This window comes from Lipotes vexillifer, unplaced genomic scaffold (assembly GCF_000442215.2).
Source record: "Lipotes vexillifer unplaced genomic scaffold, Lipotes_vexillifer_v1.1 scaffold180, whole genome shotgun sequence".
NCBI classification, from domain to species: Eukaryota; Metazoa; Chordata; class Mammalia; order Artiodactyla; family Lipotidae; genus Lipotes; species Lipotes vexillifer.
Genome location: NW_006796149.1, coordinates 3067245 through 3094267, shown reverse-complemented (window position 1 = coordinate 3094267; position 27023 = coordinate 3067245). Strand labels below are relative to the sequence as shown.

At 40.9% G+C, this 27023-nt stretch overlaps 1 protein-coding gene and 1 pseudogene across 4 annotated transcripts in view; both read left to right on the top strand.

Annotated features, from left to right (window-relative positions):
* The first annotated feature begins 4014 nt into the window (after positions 1-4014).
* LOC103077043 (glycine-rich protein 2 pseudogene) lies at positions 4015-4647 on the top strand (annotated as a pseudogene).
* NTN4 (netrin 4) overlaps positions 4088-27023 on the top strand; it is a 108453-nt gene continuing 85517 nt past the window's right edge. Inside the window, exons 1-2 of one of the 4 annotated variants that reach the window (XM_007468222.1) lie at positions 4088-4120; positions 8840-9369. In XM_007468222.1, the coding sequence (XP_007468284.1) occupies positions 8896-9369 (474 nt within the window). In that variant the 5' untranslated portion in view covers positions 4088-4120; positions 8840-8895. Of the gene's footprint in view, positions 4121-4491; positions 5006-8839; positions 9370-27023 lie in introns of those variants that run through there. The other 3 variants (XM_007468219.1, XM_007468220.1, XM_007468221.1) reach the window with 3 other exon arrangements.

Genomic DNA, 27023 nt, shown 5'->3' with positions numbered 1-27023 from the left:
CCCATTGCAGAGCACAGGCTCCGGACACGCAGGCTCAGCAGCCATGGCTCACAGGCCCAGCTGCTCCGCGGCATGTGGGATCTTCCCGGACCGGGGCACGAACCCGTGTCCCCTGCATCGGCAGGCAGACTCTCAACCACTGTGCCACCAGGGAAGCCCTGGTAGCTGTTTCTTTATCTATTTCCCTACGTTTAAAAAAGTAGTTATTTGTCTCTGAGCATCTTTTCATTAATGTCAGAAATATGTATAGAAAGTTTTAGCTAAGAGCTATTTTGAAGAGAAAATGTTTAAAATTTTTGTCAATACAGTGCTGTCCAGAGTAGCTATCTCTGTAACAACAACAGAACTGCTCTTGTTTATTTGAACTTTCTAGACTCCATATAATTAATTTGAACATGAGAGAGCATGTGTGCATTTTTTTTTTTTTTTTTTAAGGAAAGTACTGCTTACCTTCCTGGAAGAGCACATGTGTTTTCAAAGGCTCTTACTCCCTTCCTAGGAATGAGCAGCTGTAGCCAGGAAGCAGATGAAATAAGAAACACAGTGCCAGTGGCAGGAGGCTTAGATTAAAGCTTAAGGAAATTCCCAGGATGGTGTTTTTAAAGGGCATTTGAAGGGCATAGACCAGGTAGAAAGCAAAATATAGGATTATTTCAATGGAAACAATTCTCCATTTCATTGTCTCCTAAAAGTCTTCTAGTTCAAAAAGAGAAGATTGTACTCATGGAAAACTGATGGATAAGCAATGATTAAAACAAACAAACAAATCTGGAAACCCATGTCCTATCTCTGGTGTATATTTATTGGATGATCTTAATTTGGCATTTATATCTTTCACATAATTTTCTCTCTCTGAAAATGTGCAAAATTATACCTGTTCCTTCCCACACATTGATGCTTCCAGGATAAATGAGATACTGTTTATAGTTCCATGGAGGAAAGATAGTAGGTATACTAAAAATATCACTATTTCAAAGTCCCTCCTTTCCTTGGAAATGTATAGTAATACCAATGTATACTGTGTTATTGAATCAAATTTTCCATAGAAGTGATGATTTTTTCAGAAAATAGATACTTATCCCATTCAGGAGTAACAGTTTCCTTTTAAAATTTTAACCATTTTTCAAATTTAGCAATTTGAATTTGTTGCTTTTTTTTCCTTAATATTTATTGAATGCTTGCTATCTGCAGTGTATTTTAGTCGAACTCTTTCCTTCTGGTTAAACAAAACATGTTTTATGTTTTATTAATGACTCTTTAAGACAGCAGTATATAAAAAGGGGATTTTAGTTTGCTTCAAGCATAATATCAGCTGACATCATAAAGCTTCTAATACATTTTTAGGCTAATGAAATATAAGCCCTAGACCTAAGTTAAAGGAACTACTAGTTCAGTTTTATTCTACACCGATTCAGACAAACCTGGAGTTGAGTTCTAGGTGCACAGTATAAAAGCAACATTGACAAACTGTAGTATATCTGAAAAGGGGTGAATAAGATGGTTAAAGGTTTGGAAGTCATGCTACATGGGCAATTAAACACTTGAAGAAGAGAATAGTTAGGAGGAGCAATAAAACTTGACTTCAAATTTTCAAATACCTATTAGAAAAGAGATTGGACCTATTCTGTATTGTTGCAGACAACTAAACTATAAACATAGGTAGAATTTTAAGAAGAAATATGTCAGAGTTAAACAAAATAGTACCAAAAATGAAAAGGGCTGCTTTTGAGGCTTTTGTTTACTGAGATTTCTATAACAGAAAATGGATGACCATTGGACAGAGATTTTGTGGAGAGAATTCATGATGGGGTAAGAAGTTGGCCTCAAAGACCCCTAAGGTTCCTTTTGATGCTAAATAATCCCATGATCCATTAGAAACCTCATTTACTGTACTAAGTTATACTCGAGTGATACCTTTGCAGCCTTTTGGTGATTTGCCTCTAAACTAAAAGTCTTCAGATGGCTGTGGGGTTTTTGGTCCTTATGGCTATTTTTTTCTTACCACTTTGCAACTCATTCCTTGTTTTAACAGGATTCTGCTTCATTCTACTTTGTTACTTCTAATATGCTATGGTCTGGGATAACAGCATAACCAAACTTATTAACATTGCATGAATAATTTAAGTGAAGACCTAAAGAGCTCTCCTGTGAATAAGGTCTTTGGTGCATGGACTTTTTGCCATCTATTGTAATTCTTAAAGGCCCTTTTATTTTTCTTTCACGTTCTCAGGAGTAGTCTAGATTTGTCAATTATGTGGCTTCTGAAAACTGGTTATCAAAATTCCATGCTAAGCTTCCTACTAATTCATAATTTTTTAAAAAAATTCTAAACTCATTACTAAAATTTTCAAAAACACTTAATCATAGGCAATATATGCTGATCACTGAGCAAGAATTTCCTTAGGTAGGTAAACTTTTCCTGTATAGTTTCTTCAAAATGAAAATAGAAAAAATGAAAAAAACCCAAATTTTTTAAATGAAAATAGAATTTATAACTAAATTAGACTATACAACCAAATGAACTTTATTAGAATGCTAATTACTTTTCTCTCCTGAGCTGTTTCACCTTGGTATAAACATACAGATTTCTTTAGAATATGGAGAAGCATTCTGATTTCACTGGTTTTCTTCTTAATCCCTGCTCTTAGTATACAGTAATAGTTTTAACATTACTCAAGTCAAAAACATTTAATGAAAATTTACTACATATCTAGCAGGTGTTCTCAGTTAAGAATAAAAGAAAAACATAATAATGTTTTATATAGACTAAGTATAAAAGACTGCTTGACCATTAAGGCATTTACTCTCTTGTTAAAGGAAACAGGAACCAGTTAAAGAGCAATCAAGGAAGTATATTATCAAGGCAGGACTGGTGCAGATATAATGCCCCTAACACTTGTAATGAGAAATGGAGTAGCTCTGCCTCAACATAGTAGAAACAGAAGTTAATAATAAAAGTGCATTTTCTTTCTTTTTTTTAAGATTTGCTTTGTTAATTAGGTTAATATCGGTGCTTAGAGCCTTTGGTTGTTATAATTCCCTATCATTTATTTGGTAAGAAGTGTTTCACTGACTTCATCGGGAACATGTCTATAAGATATGAAGAAAGCCCTAACACTGCCAATATTTGAAAAATTCAAAGGGTTTATTTTCTAAAGTGTTACATAAATTGCTGTTCCACACCTTTTGCCACTTCCCAGTGTTGGCCAGAATAATTTTAATGTCTCCCAAATGGATGATGCTGACCTTGCCCCAGTCCCTCCTGGGAGATATAAACTTCTTACATGTCCCCAGCTGAGTCATAAATAATATCTACATATGCCCCAGAGCTCTGAACTGTCGTCATCAGTAACACACACAACTGAATGGTATCTGTAAAGTAGATAATTTTCTGGAAAATATTTAAAGGCACAAAATGAACACTGCAATAAAAAATTGCTTTCTACTTAACTTTAACCAATTTCCCTGGATGTGTACGTAGAATTATATCTTCACAGAACTTGCAAAAGTCCCAGACTCAAGGGCTGTGTAATCGTCTTCCATAAGCAGCAGCCCTGAGCAATCCTATCCACAATTAGCTGCTTGCCGTCGCTACTAAATTGTTCCCCATACGTTATTACACAACATTATTGTTTCGCAGCACAACTGGAGAGAGAGTGCTTGGAAGGACCAAAGAGGGTGTCTTTGTCGTGCCCCTGCCCCTAGACAAGGATGTTCTTAAACTGGGTACTAGCTAATCCTGTGACCCTTTTCTTTTAGCACCTTGAGTTTGAATTAGGAAACACGTTTTACATCAAAACGGATACACCTCGGATAAAGTAAGCATTGATTGTTTCGCCAAGATGCCCTCCCCCACCCCCCGAAAGTCAGCAGAGAAGCGGCGAATGCCACTTAGTAGTTAATGAGCTCTCCCTTGCCCTTGACCCCGGACTGGATGAGGGGTTCCATCCCTGGGTCGTTAGACTCTGGGAGAAGGGGTGGCGGGAGAAGAGGAGGGCTTGTTTTTGTTGGGGGATGTGGGAAGTAGGAGCTAGCCTGTTTCGCGGTTTTTTAAGCCCCTTGGCATGCCCTGACCTGATCAAGAGGGAGTCAACTGCTCTCTGGAATGTTCCGGGAGAAGGTGGGAGACTGCTTCCAGAGGAGGCCTGTGGGTGCTGGAGGGCACCAGGGGGGGGTCACACAGGGAGATGCAGGGCAAGAGACGGGAGGGGCACGAGGGAAGCTGGGGTGCGAGGTGACGGACGCGCGCGGGGGCTGAGGCGGGCGGGTGGAGCTGGCAGCGAGGCAGCGGGGGCGGCTGGTCGGGCGAGAGGATCCCTCCCCGGGCGGCGGCGGCGACCCGACCGCACGGGCTACTGCGCCCAGGCTGTCAAGCGAGCGCGGGGGGCGGGCGGGAGGAAGGGGTGGAGGTGCGAGGGGAGGAGGGCTGGCACCGGAGCGCCGCGGTGTCGGTGCAATAAAAATGCATCCCATGGAACTGCCCATGGAGAAGGACGGGACCGAGACGCAGCAGCAAGAGGACGTGGTAAAAGCGGAGGAGGACGCCCAGGAGGCGGTGGCGGCGGCGGCGGCGGCGGCGAAGGCGGCCGGGAAGTGAAAGGTCTCTCAAAGTTCAGCGGTTGCTGCGGGCGCCGAGCCCCGGGCTAGCGGCGGAGGAGCCCGCAGGACCGCTCCGCGGGGCAGCACGGCCAGGCGGGCTATGGTGCCGGGGCTTCCGCCGCCCCCGAGGTGCCCGCGCCCCTCCAGGCCGGTGCGCGAGGGTCACCCCACCGCCCGGCGCGGCCCCAGCCCGCAGCTCCCCGCCGCCGGCGCCCACTGACCGAGCCTGGCGCCCTAGGAGGAGGAAGAAATAAAGAGCCCCGGTTCCTCCCGAGGACTGCTGGCGCTTCATCCCGCGGCCGCGAGAGCTCGACTCCCTCCCGCACCCGCCCGGCCCGGCTCCTCCCGGCCATGGGGAGCTGCGCGCGGCTGCTGCTGCTCTGGGGCTGCTCCGCGGTGGCCGCAGGTGGGTGGTGACGCTGCCGGGCCCCCAACCCCCTTCTTTCGCCCCTTCTGTGCCCCACCTCGGAACTCGGGGGTGCCGGCGAGTGCAGGCTGAGAGCGCAGAGCTCAGCTCCCAAGGATGAAATGAGTGGCCATGTTCCGCCTCCTTTCCCCGGGTCTCAGCAGTTTAAAATACTACTGATTTTTTTTTTTTTTTTTTTTTTTTTTTTCTTAACGAGACAACATACAACTACCAGGGCAAGTACTAGAAAGAGTAGTAAAGCAGCAACAATTGGAATCCAAACAGGATCTAAGAAAAGGGAAAAATCACAAATTGGAATTACAATGGAACACTGCTATATCCATCAAATAGTTATAAAGTCTTAGTGCTATTCTTTAACAGATTTACATATCAGGTAATTAATATGGTCACAGTTTTAAAGAACACTGACACAGAAGTCAGGAGAGATGAGTAAAAAATTACGTACCTGTCCTAGATATCAACATGATTCTTCCCAGCTTTGAGATTCTAAACTTTCTGCGACTACACTATCATGATATGATGTGGCTAAAATAACTTTTTCATAACAATTTCCTTACAGCCCCAAATACAGAGTGTTTCTAGAGTTACGCTTTTCTCTCAGTTGAAGAGGCAAAAGAAAAAAATTTTAAATATATCTCTTTAGAAATAAATTCTGGCAATGTCTCTAACTCTTAAAATAATGTCGTCCCACCCTTCTGAATTCTTAAATTGTTATTTATTTAAAGATTACAAAAACTTATAAAAATACACAGGTGTACACACACACACACACACACACACACACACACACACACAGGAAAGCTGAACAGGAATAAAGGCCCCCGAATGAAAACCAGATACAAAGAATAATATAAAATTGGGAAGATCTGTTTAAGAGCACAGACATCTATAATCCCGGTTTTATATTTTTCTCTAATGCTCCTTTTTTTTTTTTTTTTTTTTTTTTTTTTTTGCAACTGCGATACACATGCCTTTGGATAACCCGATATCCTGGGTGCGCCCTGCCGGAGACAGCGCGACCTTGGTTTTTTTCTCGGTTTGGACTTGTAAAAAACTGCCTTTCCATTTTGTAAGGGAACAAAGGACCAAGCTCGCCATCCCCCGGCACTTCATGGCCTGAGGAATGATGGGGAGGGGTGGCCCAGCGACCCTGGGCGCGCGTGGGCCGGGGCCGCTCTCTTGTTGAGAGCGATCGCCGTTGTCCCCGACCTCATGCTGGGTACTAGGGAGCCAGGTAGGGATACCTGGGGCGGGGTGAGTGGCCTCTCCCTGGGCAGTGGCTAGAACTCAGTGAGACCCCGGGCTGGGACGATAGGTAGTGACCGCCCCGGGTTGCACGGAGCCGGCCTGCCGCCCTTGGGGAATTGGTACCCTGGCCGAGGCGCCGCGGGAGGTCGGAGGCGGGTCTGCTTCCTGTCTCGGTAACTGGACGACCGGTAGAGGCGTCGTCAGATGCGCTCTCCCTCCCACTCCCATCCCGGCTGCCTTGGGCTGCCCTTGGCCACCCGTTCCTAGCTTGCCGTTTCTAAATTTGGGAACCCCTTTTGCTCCTCTCCCTCCTCTTGCAGGTCACCTGGTTTCCAGTTAGGCGTAAGTGCGGTTCAGGGTGTAAGGGGGAAAGAAAGTGAGGGACTCTGGCCACTTGGTCTCTCAAACGCATCTCGCTTGCTCCAGAAAAAGGGGAGTGTGGGCTGGAGGGACGGACTGGTGGAGAGAGAGCATTGGCACACTTCTCCCTTCCCTTCAGTTTCATCCACTCAGCCCCCAGAGACGCTAGCATGAAGTAAAAGCCAGGCTTTAGAGTCTGCATCCCAAACGCGTCGGACTCTTAGGAGCATCTTTGCTATACTTGGATGGTCACTTCTTTAGGGATCTCTAAGTACTGTGTCCACCGATTATTTTTTTCTGGATTTCTTCCTAGTTTGGGGTGGGGACATCTAAAATTATTCAGTACTTTTCCCAAGGAGCCGTTAAAGGTCTAAGCTTTTACTTTAATTCTTGCTACTTATGCACCCCTGCATGCTGTTATGCATGCTCCCCCAGCCACAAAGTGAACTTTAATAAACCTTTCCCTTTTCAAACCGTGTTATGGCAAAAACATGCAAGCAATCAAGAGGTTGTAAATAAATATCACAAGGCAAGTGTTTCAAGTCAAAAATACTTGTACGGGCAGTATATGATTTTCCCTGAAATGCTTTACAGGTGAGTCATAGCACACTGTGTGTTTGGGTGATCCTGGCCACAAGCAACTGTTGCCCCAGCTAATCAGAAAAGTGGCAAACAGAGTCCAGGCATAATGCACACTTGAATTTGACATTTTAAAAATATGCCTAATGGGGCTTCCCTGGTGGCGCAGTGGTTGAGAGTCTGCCTGCTGATGCAGGGGACACGGGTTCGTGCCCCGGTCCGGGAGGATCCCACATGCCGCGGAGCAGCTGGGCCCGTGAGCCATGGCCGCTGAGCCTGCGCGTCCGGAGCCTGTGCTCCGCAACGGGAGAGGCCACAACAGTGAGAGGCCCGTGTCCCGAAAAAAAAAAAAAAAAAAAATGCCTAAGGAAGCCCTTTCTTATGGTTGCAAAGAACCATAGGGCTCGTGAGGCTCGTGATAGTCAGTTGAGTGTGTGAAATGTCTCTCTTTTGGTCTAAGCTGTCATTTGGCTTCTCTAACAGTATAGTGATACCAATTCAGAGATGCTCCCTCTTAAGAAGCAGAAACGTTCAATTAGCTGGAATTTGGGGTTTGACTTCTTTTTCCTTTTTTTCCCTCTCTGTTTTAACGTTTAAAATAGATAATTTTGCTTCAGGTATTCATAATTAAAATGACAAGCCCAAATTAAGGATTATATTATGTAGTCAGGGTGTTAGTAGGTGTATAATATTTATCATTTTAAGTAATTTTGAAACATTAAAGTCTGTTGGACCTTTGTTTGGGTGGAAGCGCATGTTTCTTTAGGAAGGTGTTTTAGTTCACAGATTATGTTTAAAGGTCCTGCTAGTGGCTGCCAGACTGTAAACATTCTCCTGTTAAGCAAACAGGCAACTACTGTAGAACCTGTCATAGGCAGAAGCACTCAAGAGGCAGAGAGTGTGTCAAATAAGCTTTTCTGTCATTTGGCAGCTTAGAGGGTTTTTTCTTACTTACATTTACTTAATATGAAAAATAGATATTGCACATCTTGGCTCCAGTGGTCTCTATAGCTTTGTATCCCTAAATGAGATCCCATTGTATACCAATACCTCATATTGATTTTCTTAGGGAATTGGTCCTTTCATGTTTTCGTCTTAAAAATATAGTAGAATTCTACACTTCCTCCTTAACGCATTCTCATAAACATGTTAGATAATGCTAAAGACTCAAATTATATTTGAAAGACTAAATTGAGTGATCTTAAAAACATCGTTGGTTTTTGGTATTACTTATGTCATGACTTCAAAAGCAAATGAGTGTATTTCAAAAATAGAGACTGTTAGAAAGCAGTCCCATTATCTTTAGGCCCATTATCTTTACCCAGTGTTTCCACTTTCCTTCCTCTTGCCCTCTTACCCAGAGTGATTTTATTTTCTTCTATGCGAATTTTACATGAAACGGGCACGCAGGCACACACTCACACACACACATGCACATTCACACACTTGTATATGCAAATAGTATAAATGCAGAACAGTATTCATGCTCAAATTTGGTAGCATTTCCTCTTTACTGAAAGCCTTGGGGCAATATGGGGATAACTCGACGGTTGAAGATGGACTAGGTGGACAAAAGAGGTTTCCAGATGGGTTTGTCTTGAATAACATATGCTCTCCCATCTCTAGGACTGAGTGGAGTGGCTGGAGTGAGTTCCCGCTGTGAAAAAGCCTGTAACCCTCGCATGGGAAATTTGGCTTTAGGAAGAAAACTCTGGGCAGACACCACCTGTGGTCAGAACGCCACTGAACTGTACTGCTTCTATAGTGAGAACACTGATCTGACTTGTCAGCAGCCCAAATGTGACAAATGCAGTGCTGCCCAGCCTCACCTGGCTCACCTGCCAGCTGCCATGGCAGACTCATCCTTCAGGTTTCCTCGCACGTGGTGGCAGTCTGCTGAGGATGTGCACAGAGAAAAGATCCAGTTAGACCTGGAAGCTGAATTCTACTTCACTCATCTGATTATGGTGTTCAAGTCCCCCAGGCCGGCAGCCATGGTGCTGGACCGGTCCCAGGACTTTGGGAAAACATGGAAGCCTTACAAGTACTTTGCAACTAACTGCACGGCTACATTTGGCCTGGAAGATGATGTTGTCAAGAAGGGAGCTATTTGCACTTCTAGATACTCCAATCCTTTCCCGTGCACTGGAGGAGAGGTAAGGGCACATGTTTAACTCTACACTCTAAGTAAGGTAGAAAAATGTTACCAGCCCACATTTTTTTTAAAGCATGAAGGTATGCTTGTAGCAACATGAGTGAAATTAGAATTTTTCATGAGCTTTATTTGTCATAAATTATTTCTCACCCTTAGACATGGATGTGTAGTCATTTTCAAGCAGGTTGCCCACTGGCTAGGTTTAAGTCAGATTTCTAAGATTTTAATTTTTTTCATTTTAAGAAAGAGTAAATATGCAACATTATCATTTTACCTTAGAGGTTTAAAAGGCTACTGATTTCTTCAGTTAGCAGGACTGCTTACTGTGCTTCTGAAGAGGCAAGAGTTACTGAGGCAGCCTGTTCCTGGAGCCCAGGCTGGTATCTTCCTGAAACTGTTAGCATAAATAGGAAGTAAATAAAAACAAAACCAAGGGAGAAAAAAATATGTTTGTCAGAAGGATACTTTTATATAACAGAGGAGTTTTACTGTTAAGATTGCAAGAGTGCATAGCAAACAAATGAAGGTAGTTTCTTTTAAGATGCAGAAACTCTTTTTGGACGCACATACACATCAGTTGCAGCTTAGGGTCTGGGGTCTATCCTGGGCGCAAGACCAACTCAATATCATTCTGCAAAACAGCCTCCTTAGCTACTAGTCCAATTTCTGTATGGAATGTTTACTCTTTGTTTCATATTTCCCCTCTCCTAAGGGGGAAGCATGTCTTTTTTAACTTGTACAGATGTACCTAGAAAGCCCTCCCCCACTGAGATATGTGAAAACATGGAATTTAGAGGCAATTGAGAGAAAGCAGATTAAAAGAATAAAATACCTTCAACGTGTCGATCAAGAAATATCAATGCAGAAAAAAAGAGAAGAGAGAGTATAGTATTTCTAATTCTAGTACACGACACAAACACACAGAGTAGATAAGTGGCTCTCAACAAGGAGTGATTTTCTTACCCCCCATCACGAGGGGGACATTTTTGCTGGGGAGAGGGACACTGTTGGCATCTAGTGGATGGAGGCCAGGGATGCCACTAAGCCTCCTACAGTGGGCAAGAGAGCATCCCTCCCACTCCTGTTCCCTACAAAGAATTACTAGCTCAAAATGTCAATAGTGTCAAAGTTGAGAAAGCCTGGACCAGGTGTTAAGCATATATCCAATGCATGTATTACAATGGCTTCAGAGACTAACATCATCATTCTTCTAGCAGTCATTTATATTACTATTCACAGACTTCCCAGATGATTATATTTAGTAAACATTCATTGAGCCCCTACTGCATGTGTCAGGCATTGTACTCCGTGCTGCTAATTCAGTCTTTGGTTTGGGGGACAGGGGTGCTTGCCAGGGACCCTGATGGAAGGTCTTCTCCCTCCTGCCATAGACCCATGTGGACTTTTGCCATGTTACCCAGCTGCTTCTTCTGTGGACACTCCTCAGACCAGGAACAGAGTTGCTGGCACCAGAGCCGAGCAGGATGTGGTACAGGCAGCACACAGACTATTTTCCATTCTTAGTCTCCTTTCCATTCTTCTCTAAAGTTGGCTTAATATTGTAAACCTGCATGCACCCTGTCATGATGGACATTTTTAAGGATACCAGGACAGGAAAGAGACAGATAAGTTAGACTCATTGTTTTCTTCCGTGGAGAACACTTTGTGTTGCAAACAAATGAATGGCTTGAACTCTCAAATTGCTTTGGAATTGATCCACAGGCTCCTATCAGTTCCCTGCATCTCAGTGCTACTGGGCCATGTGTACCTATGAAGTCGCAAAAGTAGAGTTTCAGTAACCAGATGGCAGGCATGCTTGCTTAGCAAATATCATATTGAATGTATTACAATGGCCCAGCAATTACTTAGAGATGACTGAAGGAACATTTATTTAACCTACAGCAGAGCAAAATCTTGTCTTCTTTAAAGCCAAACTACTTATTGTCATCAATGCTTACATCAAATTTCAAGCAGAGACTAAAATTTACCTTAGATAGATCTTTCAATGTGCAGTCACCTTTTATATCCAGTTAAAAAATTTTTTTTCACTGTAGTTGTTATTTCAGCAGACATATTTCAACGGCAAGAAAAACATCAAGTGCCACCTAGTTCTCTCTAGAGCATTATTTGCAAGTGTACATTAAACCATCATAAAATTTCTTCCCTTCGGAGACAGGTTTGAGAATGAATCTCTCCCTCCTGAGTTAGAGAGTAGAAGAGAGTCTTCCTCAAAGATAAGGACCAGAGGAAGCCCCCTAGGAAATGATTGCTATCTACCTCTCGCATGTTGCTTTGGAATATAAATTGGTGCTGAGCTACAAATTAATTTTTCAGTACAACCCTGTATCCTCAATCACTCTCTTTGAAAACTGAGTGATCAGAAAAATAAGCCAATTAATCTAGCATCAAATAAGTAGTCTCAAATTTCATTTACTCCTTATTTATAATACTATAGACCTGTATCTTCCTCCATTCTATATAAGACTTCTCAGGCTTTCTCTAGGTATTATCCTACTACTCAGACTAACATAAATATATCCTAGACTTAATTTGTTTCTATTGTTCGTTCTAAAATATTTCTTTGGGCTTTTAGGGCCCTAGAGAGTCCTGCAGTTTCATGTCTAAGAAATCAGATATGCCCATCTTCAGAGTGGAAGGCGCCAGTCATCTGAAAGAGGACTTTAAAAATATAGGCCCGAAAAATCCACCCAGAAGAATACTTTTTAAATCCAAGAATAATTTTTAAATTTAAATACTTTTAAAATCCAAGTCAAATCTACTACACAGAAACTTTCTAAACTGGTCAGCAGTTTCAAAGAATAGCATATGGTTATCCTAAAATGTGTCTCCTTTACAGGAGAGGAGATAGGCTCAGAGGTAGGGCGATTTGCCCAACGACATACAGTTAGTTACGTGACAGCGCTAGGACTAAATCACAAGTCTTCTGACTTTAAGTATAGTATTTGTTTCATGATCTCTCTCCATTACCTCTAAGAACTGCTAGCAAAGAGCTATCTGCCTTTCTCCTCGCTCACTCTCTCATATTTGCTATTCATTTGGACGTGACATGAAGGTAAAAAAGAATTTGCCAGATGGCTTTCTCCTGGGCAGGAATGTCCTCTGAGATGTCAGTGGTGTTCTGGGAATGAAAGTTTGCATGGCCAAACCAGATTGGGAAACACTGACTGGGTTTAACAAAATTAGACATTTATAAGTATATGAATATTCTCATTATGTGTCCTCTGTCTCCAAGTGGGGAGTATAGGATGGGACATTCCCAAACTTATTTGCCCATGCAACCCTCTTTTTGCAGAACTCCGATTACTATCTTTCAGAACTCTAGAGATCCTCAGAGCACAACTTGGGAAATGCTGGGGTGGAGGTATTAAGTGCTCCCAAAATCCTGGTAAAAGGCATGGATGGGGACGATGTTGTTCAAGGGCTACGAAGTTTCAGTTGTGCAAGATGAACAAGTTCTGGAGATCTAATGTACAACAGTATGACTATAGTTAACAATACTTTATTGTGTACTTGGAATTTGCTAGGACGGTGGATCTGGAGTGTTCTCACCACACATACCGAAAAGTGGTGACTGTCTGAGGTGATGGAAATGTTAGCCTGAATGTGGTGATTATTTCACAATATTTATGTATATCAAATCATCAAATTGTACACCTTAAATACATACAATTCTTAATTTTCAAATATACCTCCATTTTTTTTAAAAAAAAGGCACAGGCAGATGTGGTGCTTGGCATGGTACTGGGAATGGGGGTGGGGAAGGGGGAGATAGAGAACAAATAACTAAGTAAAATATACGGTATGCCAGAGTGTGATAGGTAGTAAGGAGAAAATAAAACAGGGTAGGGGATGGGGAATGCTGGCAGGGGAGGGCTTGCTGTTTTTAAAACAGGTTGAATGATTTGTGTTTGTTGGAACAGACAGTGACAAGAACTCTGAGTTCCCGGCAAGTTTTCATGAGTGAACAAAATCTATACTTAAAGGGTCCCATTCTTTCAACCTGTTGATATGGAAAAATGAAGTTGTGTATTAAAATGACAAACATTGGTAAAAATCCCTCTTGCTAGTGTTTCTTAAAATGAGAGCATTTGAAAAGGAACCTGAATGTCATTGATGGAAAAGCACATGACTGATGAGTAATCTGAAGCCTGAAGAGAGTTAAGTGACTTGTCTACAATTACTCAGCTGAAATTCGTATTTCCTGACTTCTAGCCCAGTGCTGTTTCCATTATACTAGTTTGAAATTCCTTTGTACCAAGCTGTGTAGTGTGAAGGATACAAAAACTATATACATTCCTTTCCTTCGTAAGCCTTACAGTCCAGTGGGTAAGAGATTAAATGTGATAATTTATGGACTGATTGATTAAATAATATGAGGTAGTGCATGATTAATTCCCCAAGTATGCTGTGAAAATAATATGCTTTGCAAGATCTGAGTATCTGTCTCTTTAGGCCATTGAAAAGGATTATATTTCAATACCTTGTGATAAAGTCAGTATGGCACAAATGTGCAGAAAATGATAAATTAATCAGGTTTTTACAGATATTTATATGTATAGTGTCCTAGACAATATTTAGGATTTTTAAACTGAAAAGATAAAACAAAGTAGTACATGAGTAGAAATGCTTTCTAAACACTACTCTTTGGTTAGCTACTTGTTTTCTTCAGTCATTGAAATGTGCTCATGCCTATTTTTTCAGCAGCATCAGTCATGAGTCATAGTGGCAGCTCTTATCTACTGAAGCTTTCCCATCTGCCAGGCATCCTGTAGAGTCCTCTGCATCCCTTATTTTCACAAGAACGCTGTTAGTTGGGTACCAGTATTGACCCCATTTTACAGACAAAGTACCTGAGACTTAGTGAGTCAGAGTAAGTAAGTAATGAGCTAACCTGTGCCAGAGCTGGGATGATTAGCTTGCTTTAAAATTACTTATATGATTAGGTTTTATTATAACTCCAAAATTAAAAACAAAACAAAACTAAAACTAAATTGCTCTGGTAATTATTAAACTGTAAAACTTACAGTTTAATTGATAATTTGTAATATGGGTTTGTGAACTTTGCATAATAAAGTTAATTTTTTTTACATTAGATAGAAAAATAACAAGTAAAGATTCTTTGCGCTTAATGTTACCCAAGATCATTTAAAATAAACTATATGGGAATGAGTATTACAGTTCTTCAGTACCATTTAGCATACTTTTTATTTGATTGATTTGTTTGTTGGGCGGAAGGGAAATACTTTTTATCTAGTTGGTAACCGCTTTAGGTAATTCTTCTAAGTTATTAATGTTATGCTTTGAAGCATATTCTCAGCTACAATTTTGTTGAACTTTTTTGAAAATAAAATGCTGTATATATTTGTTTAGAGTGTTTCAATTATCCACACCCTGGGGCTACTCCCTTCCCGTAGGGGTGAGGCTAGAGACTTATAACAGCACATTTTAAAAAATGGCTTTAGTTTAAGGAAAACCCACAGGGTGGTTATCAAATAAAATTATTCAAAGGAGCTACATTAAAAATTCGAACAAACCCAGAGATTAACTCAATGAACTTTGACTTATTGATTTCAATGGGTGAATACCCCCCCCACCAAATACCTTCTTTCTAGCTATTAAAAAAATCTGTTTAGCATCTGCTTCCTTCGTATTTGTTCTATTTGATGGTTTAACTTTGCCAGTATTTGGTTGTAATTTTCTGGAAACTTTGAGAGATCAGATTGCAAAATGCTGAGTTAGTAACTGATGATTCATATTGAAAAATTAAGGCCAGACAATGAGGAACAGACACCTGGAGGTCAGGTATATCTGGGCATACAAGGTAACTTCCTACCAAGGAGTGGAGAACACAAACCAGGCTGGGAGTATTAGAGGTTGGGGGCTCTGGAAGATGAAGAAAATGAATCATGCCAGAGAATATGGAAGTTGTTGCTTCTGATCAGTAATCAGAATTGTCTGAAAAGTCACTGAATGTAATCTCTCTCTCGTCTGCACTCCCATGCACTCTGGTCACTCACGTGTAACTATAATATCATGTCCCCCATCTCTTCTATTCCTACAGTGTTCACTTCGTGAGGAACTTTGTCTCCTCTCTCATTGTATTCACTCTGTGGCTCCCAGACCCCCAGCCTCTGAACCTAGCACAGATCCCCACAAGGCATAAATGTCCAGAGTACATTTGGAGAATACTTCAGGACAGTGAGGGGGCTGGTGCTGAATTGAATTATATGAAAATAACTGTAAAATGATAATACTGTTTACTAATTGTGTTGGATGTTACACAACTCCTAAGTATCCTTTCAAACTAGCCATGATTCGTTCATTCTTCTTACAAATATTTATATAGTGTCTCCTATGTGCCAACTATTTTAGGAGTTGGGGACACACAGCAAAAAGTCAAAAACTGCTGCCCCTGAGATTACATTCTAAATGTAAGGTGCTAAACAAGTTAAGTAAGTAAAATATATGGAATGTTAGATAGTATCAATGATAAGTGTAAATTAAGAAAGAAAAAAAAAAGCAGGGAAGTGGGCTAGGAAGTAGGAAAGGGGTTTTAAATGTTTAGACAGAGCTCCCAGGGAAAGCCTCACTGCGACTTTTAAATTGACCTGAAGGGAGGCAGAAATGAGTCATGGGCATGTCAAGGGGAAGAGCAAAGGCCCTGAGGAAGTCTGCCTCCTACTGATAGGACTGTGAAGAGGCTGGTGCTGAAGCAGAGGGGTTGAAGTGTAGTATAACAGGTGAGGTCAGAGGTCAGAGGGATAACGGGGAGGTGTGGGAGATTATGTGGAGCCTGATAAATAGGTGCCCAGGATGGCCCAAATTTACACCTAGATCACTTAAATCCTGTTAATTATTTGTAGCATCCCCTTTCACTCTCAAAGAGATCCCAGTTTGGACAATAAGTTATTACACAGTCATTGAGTTTTACTCTGAATGATATTGGAAGCCAGTGGAGCCCTGAGCAGAGGGGCAATATGATCAATTTATTTTTAATAGGATTTCTCTGGTGTGTGTGTTAAGGAAAGACCGATGGGGGAAGCAGGGAGACCAGCTAGAATGCTGTTGCAATAATTCAGGCTAGATCTGATGGTGCATGGACAGAAGGTAGCAGTGGAAGTGGTAAAAAGCTGTTGAGTTCCGGGTCAGTTTTATGGGCAAAAGCCAACAGCATTTGCTGACAGGTTGGATGCAGGGTTTGAGAGAAAGAGAGAAGTAAGTGTGTTTTTAGCCTGAGCACCTGGAAGAATGGGATAGCCAATTACTGAGATGAAGAGGACTCTAGAGGGGACAGATTTGGAGAGGAATGCCAGGAGCTTATATGTGGACACGTTAGGTATGAGTTGCCTGTGAGACATCCAAGTGGAAATACCGAGTAGGCAGTTGGATCTGTGAGTTTAAAGTTCAGAGGAGGGGTCTGGACTAAATATATAAACTTGGGAGTCATCAGTGCAGACATGATATTTAAAACCATGAAACTGGATGAGATCATCAAGGGAGTGGGTGTGGATAGAAAAGAGGAAAGTCTAAGAACTGAGCCCAGGAGAGGATCAGAGTTAGTCCACTGACGCTGCCATTACCATAAACGTTTGGAACTGCCCAGGCTTATACAAGAACCAGTCTCACCAATCTGCGGGTTGGTAATTAAATGGTTGTTTAATTAAGCAACAACATGAATTCGAATAACGTTGACTTGCTACAGTCGAAACAGAGGGTACAAATTCTAAAATGAAAAGTCAGAGGGAAGGCATGAGAACTGCAACTTTAGGTTTTCAAAAGATGAACCGAAACAAATGAGGAGAAGGGCAAGCGCTGAGCAGGTAATGAATGATGATAGAAAAGGGAGAGGGAACAGTATTGAAGGAGAATGATAACCCTTGAAAGTATCATGCTGAAAGAGAAATGCTGATTTTAGGTGCTTTCAGATTTTAAGGGCCTCACATTCCATTTTATCTTGACTCATCCAACTTTTAATCTGTTTTTGACCCCAAATTCCAGCTATAGGAGCCATTTTTTGGAATGACTTTTTTTTAAAGGCATTTTTTAAATGCCCCTGAGCTATTACAGTATTGGAAATGAAATTAAAATATAGCATTGTATACATTTTTTCTGCTTAGTGGGTTGTGAAATTTAATTTGCAAAATGTGATGGAGAACATCTACCTAAGGCAAGGGTGCTGTGCAGTTAATCCCATTTACGCAGAAGTATTTACATTTTCACAATCTTGAAACATATTAATGTTTTTATTAATGCTTCTGTAGTAATGCTTAGTTGCTCTATTAAGGAGAAGAGAAGAGCATCATTTAGAGATCACAGTATAATGTGCCAGTTTCGGTTATGTTGGGCATTTTGTATACATCTCAGTTTCTCTCTAAGAAACAAACTCTTTTCCTGGATAGTCTGTCTTGCTAACAAACAAACAAAAACAAAACACCAACCCTCTTTCTATGCCCTATTGCACTTGTCTTCCTAACTTTCCTGTAACTGACAGGAGCAGAAGTCTTTCAAGGCATCAGCTATGTTTGCCGATGTTACTTTACACTTCATAATCACACTTCCTAAAACAAAACAAAAAAAGTATGAAAAACATTCAAATGCCTTCTGCGTGACATCATTTGTGCTAACACTCTGTCTTTCGGCAGCTACTGGAAAAGGTTTCAGTGTTTTCAAATTAAATCAAAGAGAGAAAATGTAATCACTCCCTTATACTGTTTAATCTCCATTAAGAATTTGTGTTTCTTTTTATTTCAGCCAACCTGACCTTGCTGAGGCCTTTGAGGCTTTCCATCAGTTCCTTTTGTAATTGATGCCTACACTTTTCTCATATCCTGTGTCCCAAGGAATAACCCTCTGACTCCACTCCCACCTCCAAATAAAAAGCAAAAGTAAATGGAGGCCACATCAACCACTTCTCTGTCAGAAGAACTAGGCACCTCACTCTCCAACAACCCATGTTCACCATCCCAACACACCCAAAGGGGTAGGACACTACACTCAGCCTGTTGTAACAACAGCTCTCTCTCTGATGATTACCAAAGTTCAGAAGAACATAGGCCCACTGGGGAATCCTTTCTGGGGCAGGGGACGTAGTGAAGAGGTATAGTTTGCAACAACAGAAGGTAATCGTCAACTCCTGCCCACATGCTCTATCAATCCTGTTTGTTACTTTTGGCCATTTTTCTTTCTAATTTTTCTTTCTTCTCTTTAACAGTTTAGTTATGTCACATTAGACCACTTCTTTTATCTCTTCTCTGGCCCCCAAATATCTATTTGTCTGCAAAAATGGACATGATACCTAGCCTGCTCCCATGATTTTCTCTCTGGAATCTTCTGTCAGTTCTCTCAACTCCATTGCCCCCTTGTCTGTCCATCACATCCCCATTCTAGATCAATTCTACTGTTCGCCTTCTTGCTCCTTCAGCTAAATAGCTGAACTCTAATGGGAAAAATAATAACACAATTGTGCTGAGAGATACCTCTACAAATTTATGTTTTCCAGCCTGAATTTGGCCCTCAAACTTCCCTGGAAATCCTTTTTCCCTCAGCTCCCTTTCATTCCTGCAATGACTCTTTCAAAGTGTCTTCTACTCTCCCTAAAACCCCTTTGCTTGCTCTCAGCCAAAGAGTTTGCCTCTTAACTCACTGAGAAAATAAAAACCTAAACAAATAGCATCACTGTCTAACCCAGAAAGACCCGTCAAGGCGAAAACTGAGATTCATTCTCGATTCTTTTCTCTCCTTCACCCAGCCTCAGTCAGTCCCCAGGGCCTGTCCCATTCTGCTACTGCAGTGTCTCTTGAGTACGTATGCTTCTCTCCATCCCCACAGCTACAAATGGTGGTGCAAATCATTTCTATGTATTATTGCAATGTTCTCCTGAAGGTTCTCTCTACTCTGTCTTGCTTGCTTCCCAATCTGTTCTCTATACCACACTCTGAAGGATCTTTATGAAATCTAAAATGTCACTTCTCTGCTTAAAACCCTTCACTGACTCTCCAGTTTCCTCATAACGTACTCCATGTTGTTTAATGGGGCACACTAGGCCCTTTCTAATACCTGCTGCCTCAGCCTCTTCACTGCCGCTTATACCCCAGCCTCCAGCTCTATCTATTGAACCATCGTATTACCCCAAGGTGCCATGCTCTTTCTTATCCTCTGACCCTTGCACACATGCTTTCTTTTCCTGAGATGCTCCTCTCCCCGAGTCCTACTTCTCATCCACTTAGCTAAGTTGTCACTCAAATATTTTTGGATGGATGGATGAAAGGATAGATAATTGCTATTCATCCTTAAGGACTCTCCTTAAACTTCACCTCTTTCCAAAATCCTGGGTTAGGTGCACTATGTATGTGCCTTACACCTATGCACCCTTATCACATGCTCACTTCTGTCATGGCGTTTATCGCATTGTTCTGTGAGCTCCTTAAGGCAGTCCAGACCACACTTCGAGAAACACTACCCTTGCATCTAACATGTTGCCTGCTAAATAGCTGTTTATCAAATATATGAACTCTGAGGCATTATTATTGTTAAGATTATCTATATAACTATTTGTTACCTTTTGTTGTTCAAAGCATCTTTATGGCAGAGTACCTGGTCTGCGGGCACACTAAACAGTCTGTTTGAGAGATGACTTGCTAAATGTCTGTTAAGTTAGCCACTTAGGATGACAGATCCTAAGGCAGATAGCTAATTAGTACAATTTCTCAACAAGAACAATGTCGTAGCCTCCATCCCTTTGCAAACCCAAACCATAGGCTCTATTTCTAATCTGCAAAGGCTTGGTACAAAGGGTTGCAGTTTAGATGGAAAGGTACAAATCTATCGACACCTGTTGGAAAACAGCAGAAGGTGCATGTAAAGGTTAACTGGGGGATTTTGTTTAGTTTTTCATTGATATCATTGGAAATGATTGAATAGAAGCCCTCATGCTTCTGCTCCTGCAGTGCTTCCAGCTGGGCTTCTTTTCACAATGCTGTGTTGGGTGCAAAGGTGGGGTTTTTTTTGTGATTCTGGAAAACAATCACCTTATGACACGGCCTCTGGACAAACCTGTGCAGCTATCTGGTTCACTCAGACAAACTGCCAAAGTTGTTACTCCCTATCCCTAAGAAATATTATTTCAAGTAAGCCAAATCCCACTCACCTGCATTTCTAGAGCTGGGAGGAGAAACTAGCTTTGAAGAAAGAGATTTAAATATTCTTTTCTTCGAGAAATCGAACCAAAAAACCTTAAAAGTATAAAACTTGTAAGTTATGTCTCTTGCTTATTATCTGAACATCACTGTAGTATATTCCTGGCTTCAGGGAGTTCACAGTCTGATTGGGACTTTTAAATTGCTGTCTCTTAAAGTATAAAAAAGTAAGTGAAAGGTGGAGAAGGAAATTCCATGGAAAAGTGCACATGTGTTAAGAAGGTCAATATGCTCAGAATGGTTGGAGAGTATGGAATGGTGGGGAATGGAGAAGAGAGAGGGATGAGGGAAGATGAGGCTAACCCTGAAGGCTCAGTTCAGATTATACAGGGTCTAGTGTGCAAAGTATTTTGGACTTGACCCTGTGGGTAGTGGAGATCAATCAGTAGCTCTTCTGGGTAAGGATAACATAATCAGAGCTGTTTAAGAAAGACAACTCAGGGAAAGTTGTGAAAGATTCTTGAGCAAAACTTATGAGATTAAACTTAATAGTGATAAATTCCTCTTTTAAAAATCAGCTGTAATACCACCAAAGAGGTGTGACTCATCAGCCATTCATGTGAAAAAGACCTGAGGGTTTCCTTTGACTGTAATCTCAATGTGAGTCAACAATACATCATGACTGCCAAAAAGGCTAATGCAGTCTCAGGCTGCATTAATAGAAAAATAATGCTCCAAACAAAAAGAGAATAGTCCTTTTGTTGTGTTCTCTAGTCAAAGCATAGCTAGAATATTATATTCAGGTCAAGATATTCCTATTTAGAGAAAGCTGAGCAGAATTGGTGAGATCAGTTAGAAACCTCATTATACCATGAACAATTAACTTGGGATATTTGGCCTGTGAGAAAGGATTTATGGATGTTCAGGAATTGCTAGCATTCTTCAGATGTTTGAAGAGGGATTAAATGGACTCTGATGCTTTCAGAAAGCAAGACTTTGACCAAAGAAAGACTATAAAAAAACGGATGTATCCAAAAGACAAGTGAGATCCACTGAGTTTCTCATCCCATGAAATGTTTCAGCAAAGGCTGAGTGAGCATCTATGAGAGATGTTACAGAAAGGATTTGTGTACAGATTTGAAGATTTGTCTCAGGACCCCTTAATGTCTCATCCACCTCTGAATACGTGGATTATGCCACAGAGTGAGTAAATGACTTAAGAAAATTCTTTACATCCAAACTACTCCAGTAGCAGGGGTCTTGGGCTGGATACTGCTTAGCTAGTCACATCAGTCTTCCTGCTAGCTAGGCAGGAGCCCTCAATTTTGGTGTAATCCTTTTGGGGAGATTTCATTTTTTGCAAGGTGAATGGGTCCTTCTTAACCACTGAACATAAGGAAGTCACTTAACCGCTAAAGAAAAGGGTGTCAGCAGATAAAGAAATGTGTCCCTACTCTCTCTGAGTCTCTATTTTGTATGAATAGATGATATTTTATCTATAGCTTACATTTCTAGATGCAATGTGGTAGCATAAGTGTAGGAGTTGGAGGCCCATATCAGGTCCATCACCAGGTTCTGGTGGTTCTATCTCTAATTGGTTCTCACCTCCACCGTTACCACTTTAATTCAAGTTCCTCATCTCACACCCAATCCTCTCAAGTAGCTTCAATGGCTCTCTTTAATTTAGAGGTCTTAGACTCTTCATTTGTAAATTGAATCAATGTGAGAAAGGACAAAATAAGGCACATATAAATGTGTTTTATAAATGGCTAAGTGCTCTATAAATGCTAATTATTATTAACAATAATATAGTTCAATTACATTATTAGTGAAGTGCACTTTTAGGTCACTTCATCCAGTCAGTCAGCAAATATTTGGATGCCCACTATGTGTCTAGCACTATCTCAGGCTCTGGGGATACAGTAGTAAACAAAAATAGACATAAAATGCATTCTAAAGCCCAGGCAACTGACTTACAGGTAAATTTTTAGAACACAAACCACTTGTAAGTTAGGGACATCCTGTACTAACATTGGTTAACTGTCAATGTTTTTCAAGAGCATCAAGGGTCTACATTTTTGCTTAGTGCTTTTGGACAGATATTTAATTAGAGAACACATCAGTCTTGGTCATTTCATAGTAGAGTGAATATAAAGAATTATATACTTTTTTTATTAAAGCAGTAGCCCAGTCATCTTCACAAACAGGCAAAAATAGACTAGAAGGAGTTAGATTTAGAGAAAAATGAACAAATCAGATGTACAAAGAACAATTCATGTCTCTTCATTTCCATATTTAGTTCTACATATCTATTGTGACTCCACAAATTCTTTTAAAACTATATTATGAATGTCAAGTACAAGATAAAGAACTAAGTTTTAAAAGATATTTTTAGATGGCAAAGTTATGTTAAGAGATAAGTATGAGCTTAAAGTAAAACTTCTTATCAAAACTGAAAAAAAATGTATCCACCTACACCTTGTTGGTATTTCAGACTCAAGGAGGAATCTCCAAGTGATTCTAGTAAGAGGTTGCTCTGTAGGGAACTCAGAGTGAGTGAGCAAAGTTCAGTTCCTGACCCTGGTCTGGATTCCCTATTTGGACTTGTCTTTATTCTTTTGTTAAGAATAGATACTCTTCATGACTTTGTATGGTAGGTTTGTTGTTAAAATAAATGGTCTTTTAAAACAATATGCTTGAAAAAGTCTCTCTTGAAGTCCTGTTCAAGTTAGTCAGGGAGTTATAACATGTTTAAAAGATTATCAGTTTGAAATACTGTAACCAGAACAGGTGGGAAACACCTGTTTTCCAAGAACTTTATAAAATATGCACCAGGCGCACATGGAAATTCATGGGCCAAGAGTTCAGTAATGTATTATTGCTGTTCCTTTTTAGTTCTCCTTTTTAAAAAGCCCGCTTGAGAAAGCATTTAGCTACTTCTGGATGTTCTAGCAGGTGCCATAAGTGTAACCAGAAGGATATTTTACTTGTGGAGCTGGCCCCTGGTACTTTCATCCTCAGAGGCCTGGTCAGTTTCAACCAGTCACCTTCATCTCTTCAGCTGCTTATGGAGACAGGGGGAACCAATTCTGTTCATATGTACCTACTGAATATTTAGACTGCTGTGGCCACCCCCAACCCCGCTTCGTTACGTCAGCCTTACCTGCCAGTTTGCCTATCAGTTTAGTTGGTGTGTAACCAGAAATATTATTTTCTCATGAACTAAATAATACAATGGCAGATACTATGGAAATATGCAGATAATGTTACGACATTCTATTCAGATATAGAAGTGACTCTTTCCTTCCCTTCCCTACCTCCCAAAATAATGACACTGGAATGGCAATCTTGCCTCCCTGTTTTACCGTGATTGTAGGTGAGTGCTCAGTAGGCTACATAAATAATATTCTCATGGTGAATTCATTTTTTTTTTACTTTCATACCACTGTCCCTACTCATCAACTCCATTTCTTCCCAAATAGCTGTATTGAAATACTATAGGTGTTTTAAAATCTGAATATTCCTTAGGTTACAGAAAAACCTTTGAAATGCATTTGGATTGAAAAAGAATTGGAAAAAAATGTTCAGCAGTAGAGTTTAGAATTTGTTTGACATCTTAGAGGGGGAAATGTGAGGAAAATAGTGTCATCGGTAGCTTACATATATACATAAAACAGAGGTCATTTGCTATCTAGCCAGAGTGGTAAATGGTCTAAAAACTACATGATATGAGACACTGTAGATATTTTACCTGGAAAATGAAAGTGAAGTTGGTGGCTGCCGTTAAATATTTGAAGGACTTGCTTGTTGAAAGTAAAATAGACTTATTTTGTGTAGCTTCAAGATCAGTATTAGAAGTTACAGAGGACAGAACTAGCTTAACACAGAGGAACTTTTTGATAATTAGAATCATCAAAAACTGAAATATGCTACCCGATGAGGGTGTGGGATCTAATAGAGAACAGATGGGTATCAGCCATTCTAGAGGAACTTCCAGCATTGAGAAATTTGGTTAAACAGCCTTATGTGCTCTTCTGATTTAAAAAAATAATATTTTGGGCTGTTTTCTTACACCGCTTTTAACAGAGCTCGCTCAATTTTCAAGAATTAGGGAACAACTGAAGTGCTACGCATGACTGATTTTTCTTATTCAGTTTTGTATCCAGAGTACCTAGCACAGTGCCTGATACAAAGTATCTCCTCAATAAATAATGGTTGAATGAATAAATAAATGCTTCTTTGATTAAAAGGCTTAATGTCACATAGACCTGGAATTTTATCTTTAATCACAGCTCTGTCATCACTCAGAAATGACACTGCTGATAAGAGACACAATTAGGATTTATATTAGCCAAGCTTGCAATCTATCCAGGTTGGAAATGTCTTTTTCTTATCTAAAGTATGAGAAAAAAACATTTTTAGAAACTGAAATGAGATTTAATTTGTTTCTCTTTGGAGGTCAGGATTTTTGTTATGGGCTTTCATGCTCTGTAAGCTCAATGGCTTAAACATCCTGAAAATTCTGTACTTCCAGTCCTTCTCTATAAATCTCTACTCTGGAGCGGAAGGAAACATAGACTAATTTTATAGTATTTATTGTTTTCTAGCGTTTTAAAATTTATTTATTTATTTATTTTTGGCTACATTGAGTCTTCGTTTCTGTGTGCGGACTTTCTCTAGTTGTGGCGATTGGGGGCTACTCTTCCTTGCAGTGTGCGGGCTTCTCATTGCAGTGGCTTCTCTTGTTGTGGAGCATGGGCTCTAGGTGTGAGGACTCAGTAGTTGTGGCTTGTGGGCTCTAGAGCACAGGCTCAGTAGTTGTGGTGCACGGGCTTAGTTGCTCTGCGGCATGTGGGATCTTCCCGGACCAGGGCTTGGACCCGTGTCCCCTGGATTGGCAGGCAGATTTTTTTTTTATATATATAAATATATTTTATTTATTTATTTTTGGCTGCGTTAGGTCTTTGTTGCAGGCTCAGTAGTTGTGGCTCGCGGGCTCTAGAACACAGGCTCAGTAGTTGTGGCGTACGGGTTTAGTTGCTCCGCAGCATGTGGGATCTTCCCAGACCAGGGCTCGAATCCGTGTTCCCTGCATTGGCAGGCGGATTCTTAACCACTGTGCCACCAGGGAAGTCCCTTGTTTTCTATCTCTACAAACATATAAATTAGGGATACCAGTCTTTCAGCTGAACTGATTGTACTTCATTACATGCAGGTCAAAGTAGAGAAAATAATATCTACTTTTTATCTTTTAAGCCAGTTTATTGGCTTTTATTTCTCCAAGTTTCTCCTTCTAATTAGCTTTCAGCTCTCTTCTTTAATTAATCTCTTGCAATTAATCCTTGTATGTCAGACTAGAACTTAATGGGAAAAGGTATATGAGATTTTCTCTACTGGTGAAACTTTTCATGGTGGCGATCAACACCTATCTTCGAGGTCTCCTACAAGTGAAGAACAAAGTGGCCCTATGCTACCTATTACCATAGTAATAGCAAATATTTATCTGTGGTTTAGAGAAAGTCAGGAGGTCCCTTTGAAGTCTATTTGTTTTGTAGCCAGGATCTCCCCTCCAGGGTAACAGTGTTTAAAGTTTGATATATTTTTTAAACCTTAAGCAGTACATTTTGGTTGCTCCTCATTAAGTCTCTTGAATGAAAAGTTGAAAGCACATTCTAGTGGAGGTTTGCATTATGGAAATCCTCCAGTAGGCACACAAATGTTCAATAAGAAAGCTAGTTTTAAAGTCAAACTAATTGGGACTTCCCTGGTGGCACAGTGGTTAAGAATCCTCCTGCCAATGCAGGGGACACGGGTTCAAGCCCTAGTCCAGGAAGATCCCACATGCCGTGGAGCAACTAAGCCCATGTGCCACAACTACTGAACTTGCACTCTAGAACCCACGAGCCACAACTGCTGAGCCCACATACCACAACTACTGAAGCCGGGGCGCCTAGAGCCTGTGCTCTGCAACAAGAGAAGCCACTGCAACGAGAAGCCCATGCACTGCAATGAAGAGTAGCCCCTGCATGCCGCAACTAGAGGAAAGCCCGCGTGCAGCAACAAAGACCCAACGCAGACAGATAAATAAATAAATAAATTTATAGTAAAAAATAATAAAATAAAATAAAGTCAAGCTAATTGCCATCTGTGGTTTTCTATGGCACATAGTTAGGGAAAGTGTTTGTTTTTAACTTATATGTATATATGCATTTTTATAAGGAAGATTAATTGAGGGGATAAACAGAGGGGAATAAAAATTTTAAAGCCTTTAACATGAAAAAATGGCTGAAAATTTTTGCCACAATGGACAATTTTATTGGCATTCAGTCTTGTTAGTGTTTAAGAGTTGTCTTACTCTGTTTTTTGTTTTTTGTTTTGCGGTACGCGGGCCTCTCACTGTTGTGGCCTCTCCCGTTGCGGAGCACAGGCTCTGGACGCGCAGGTTCAGTGGCCATGGCTCATGGGCCCAGCCGCTCTGCGGCATGTGGGATCTTCCCGG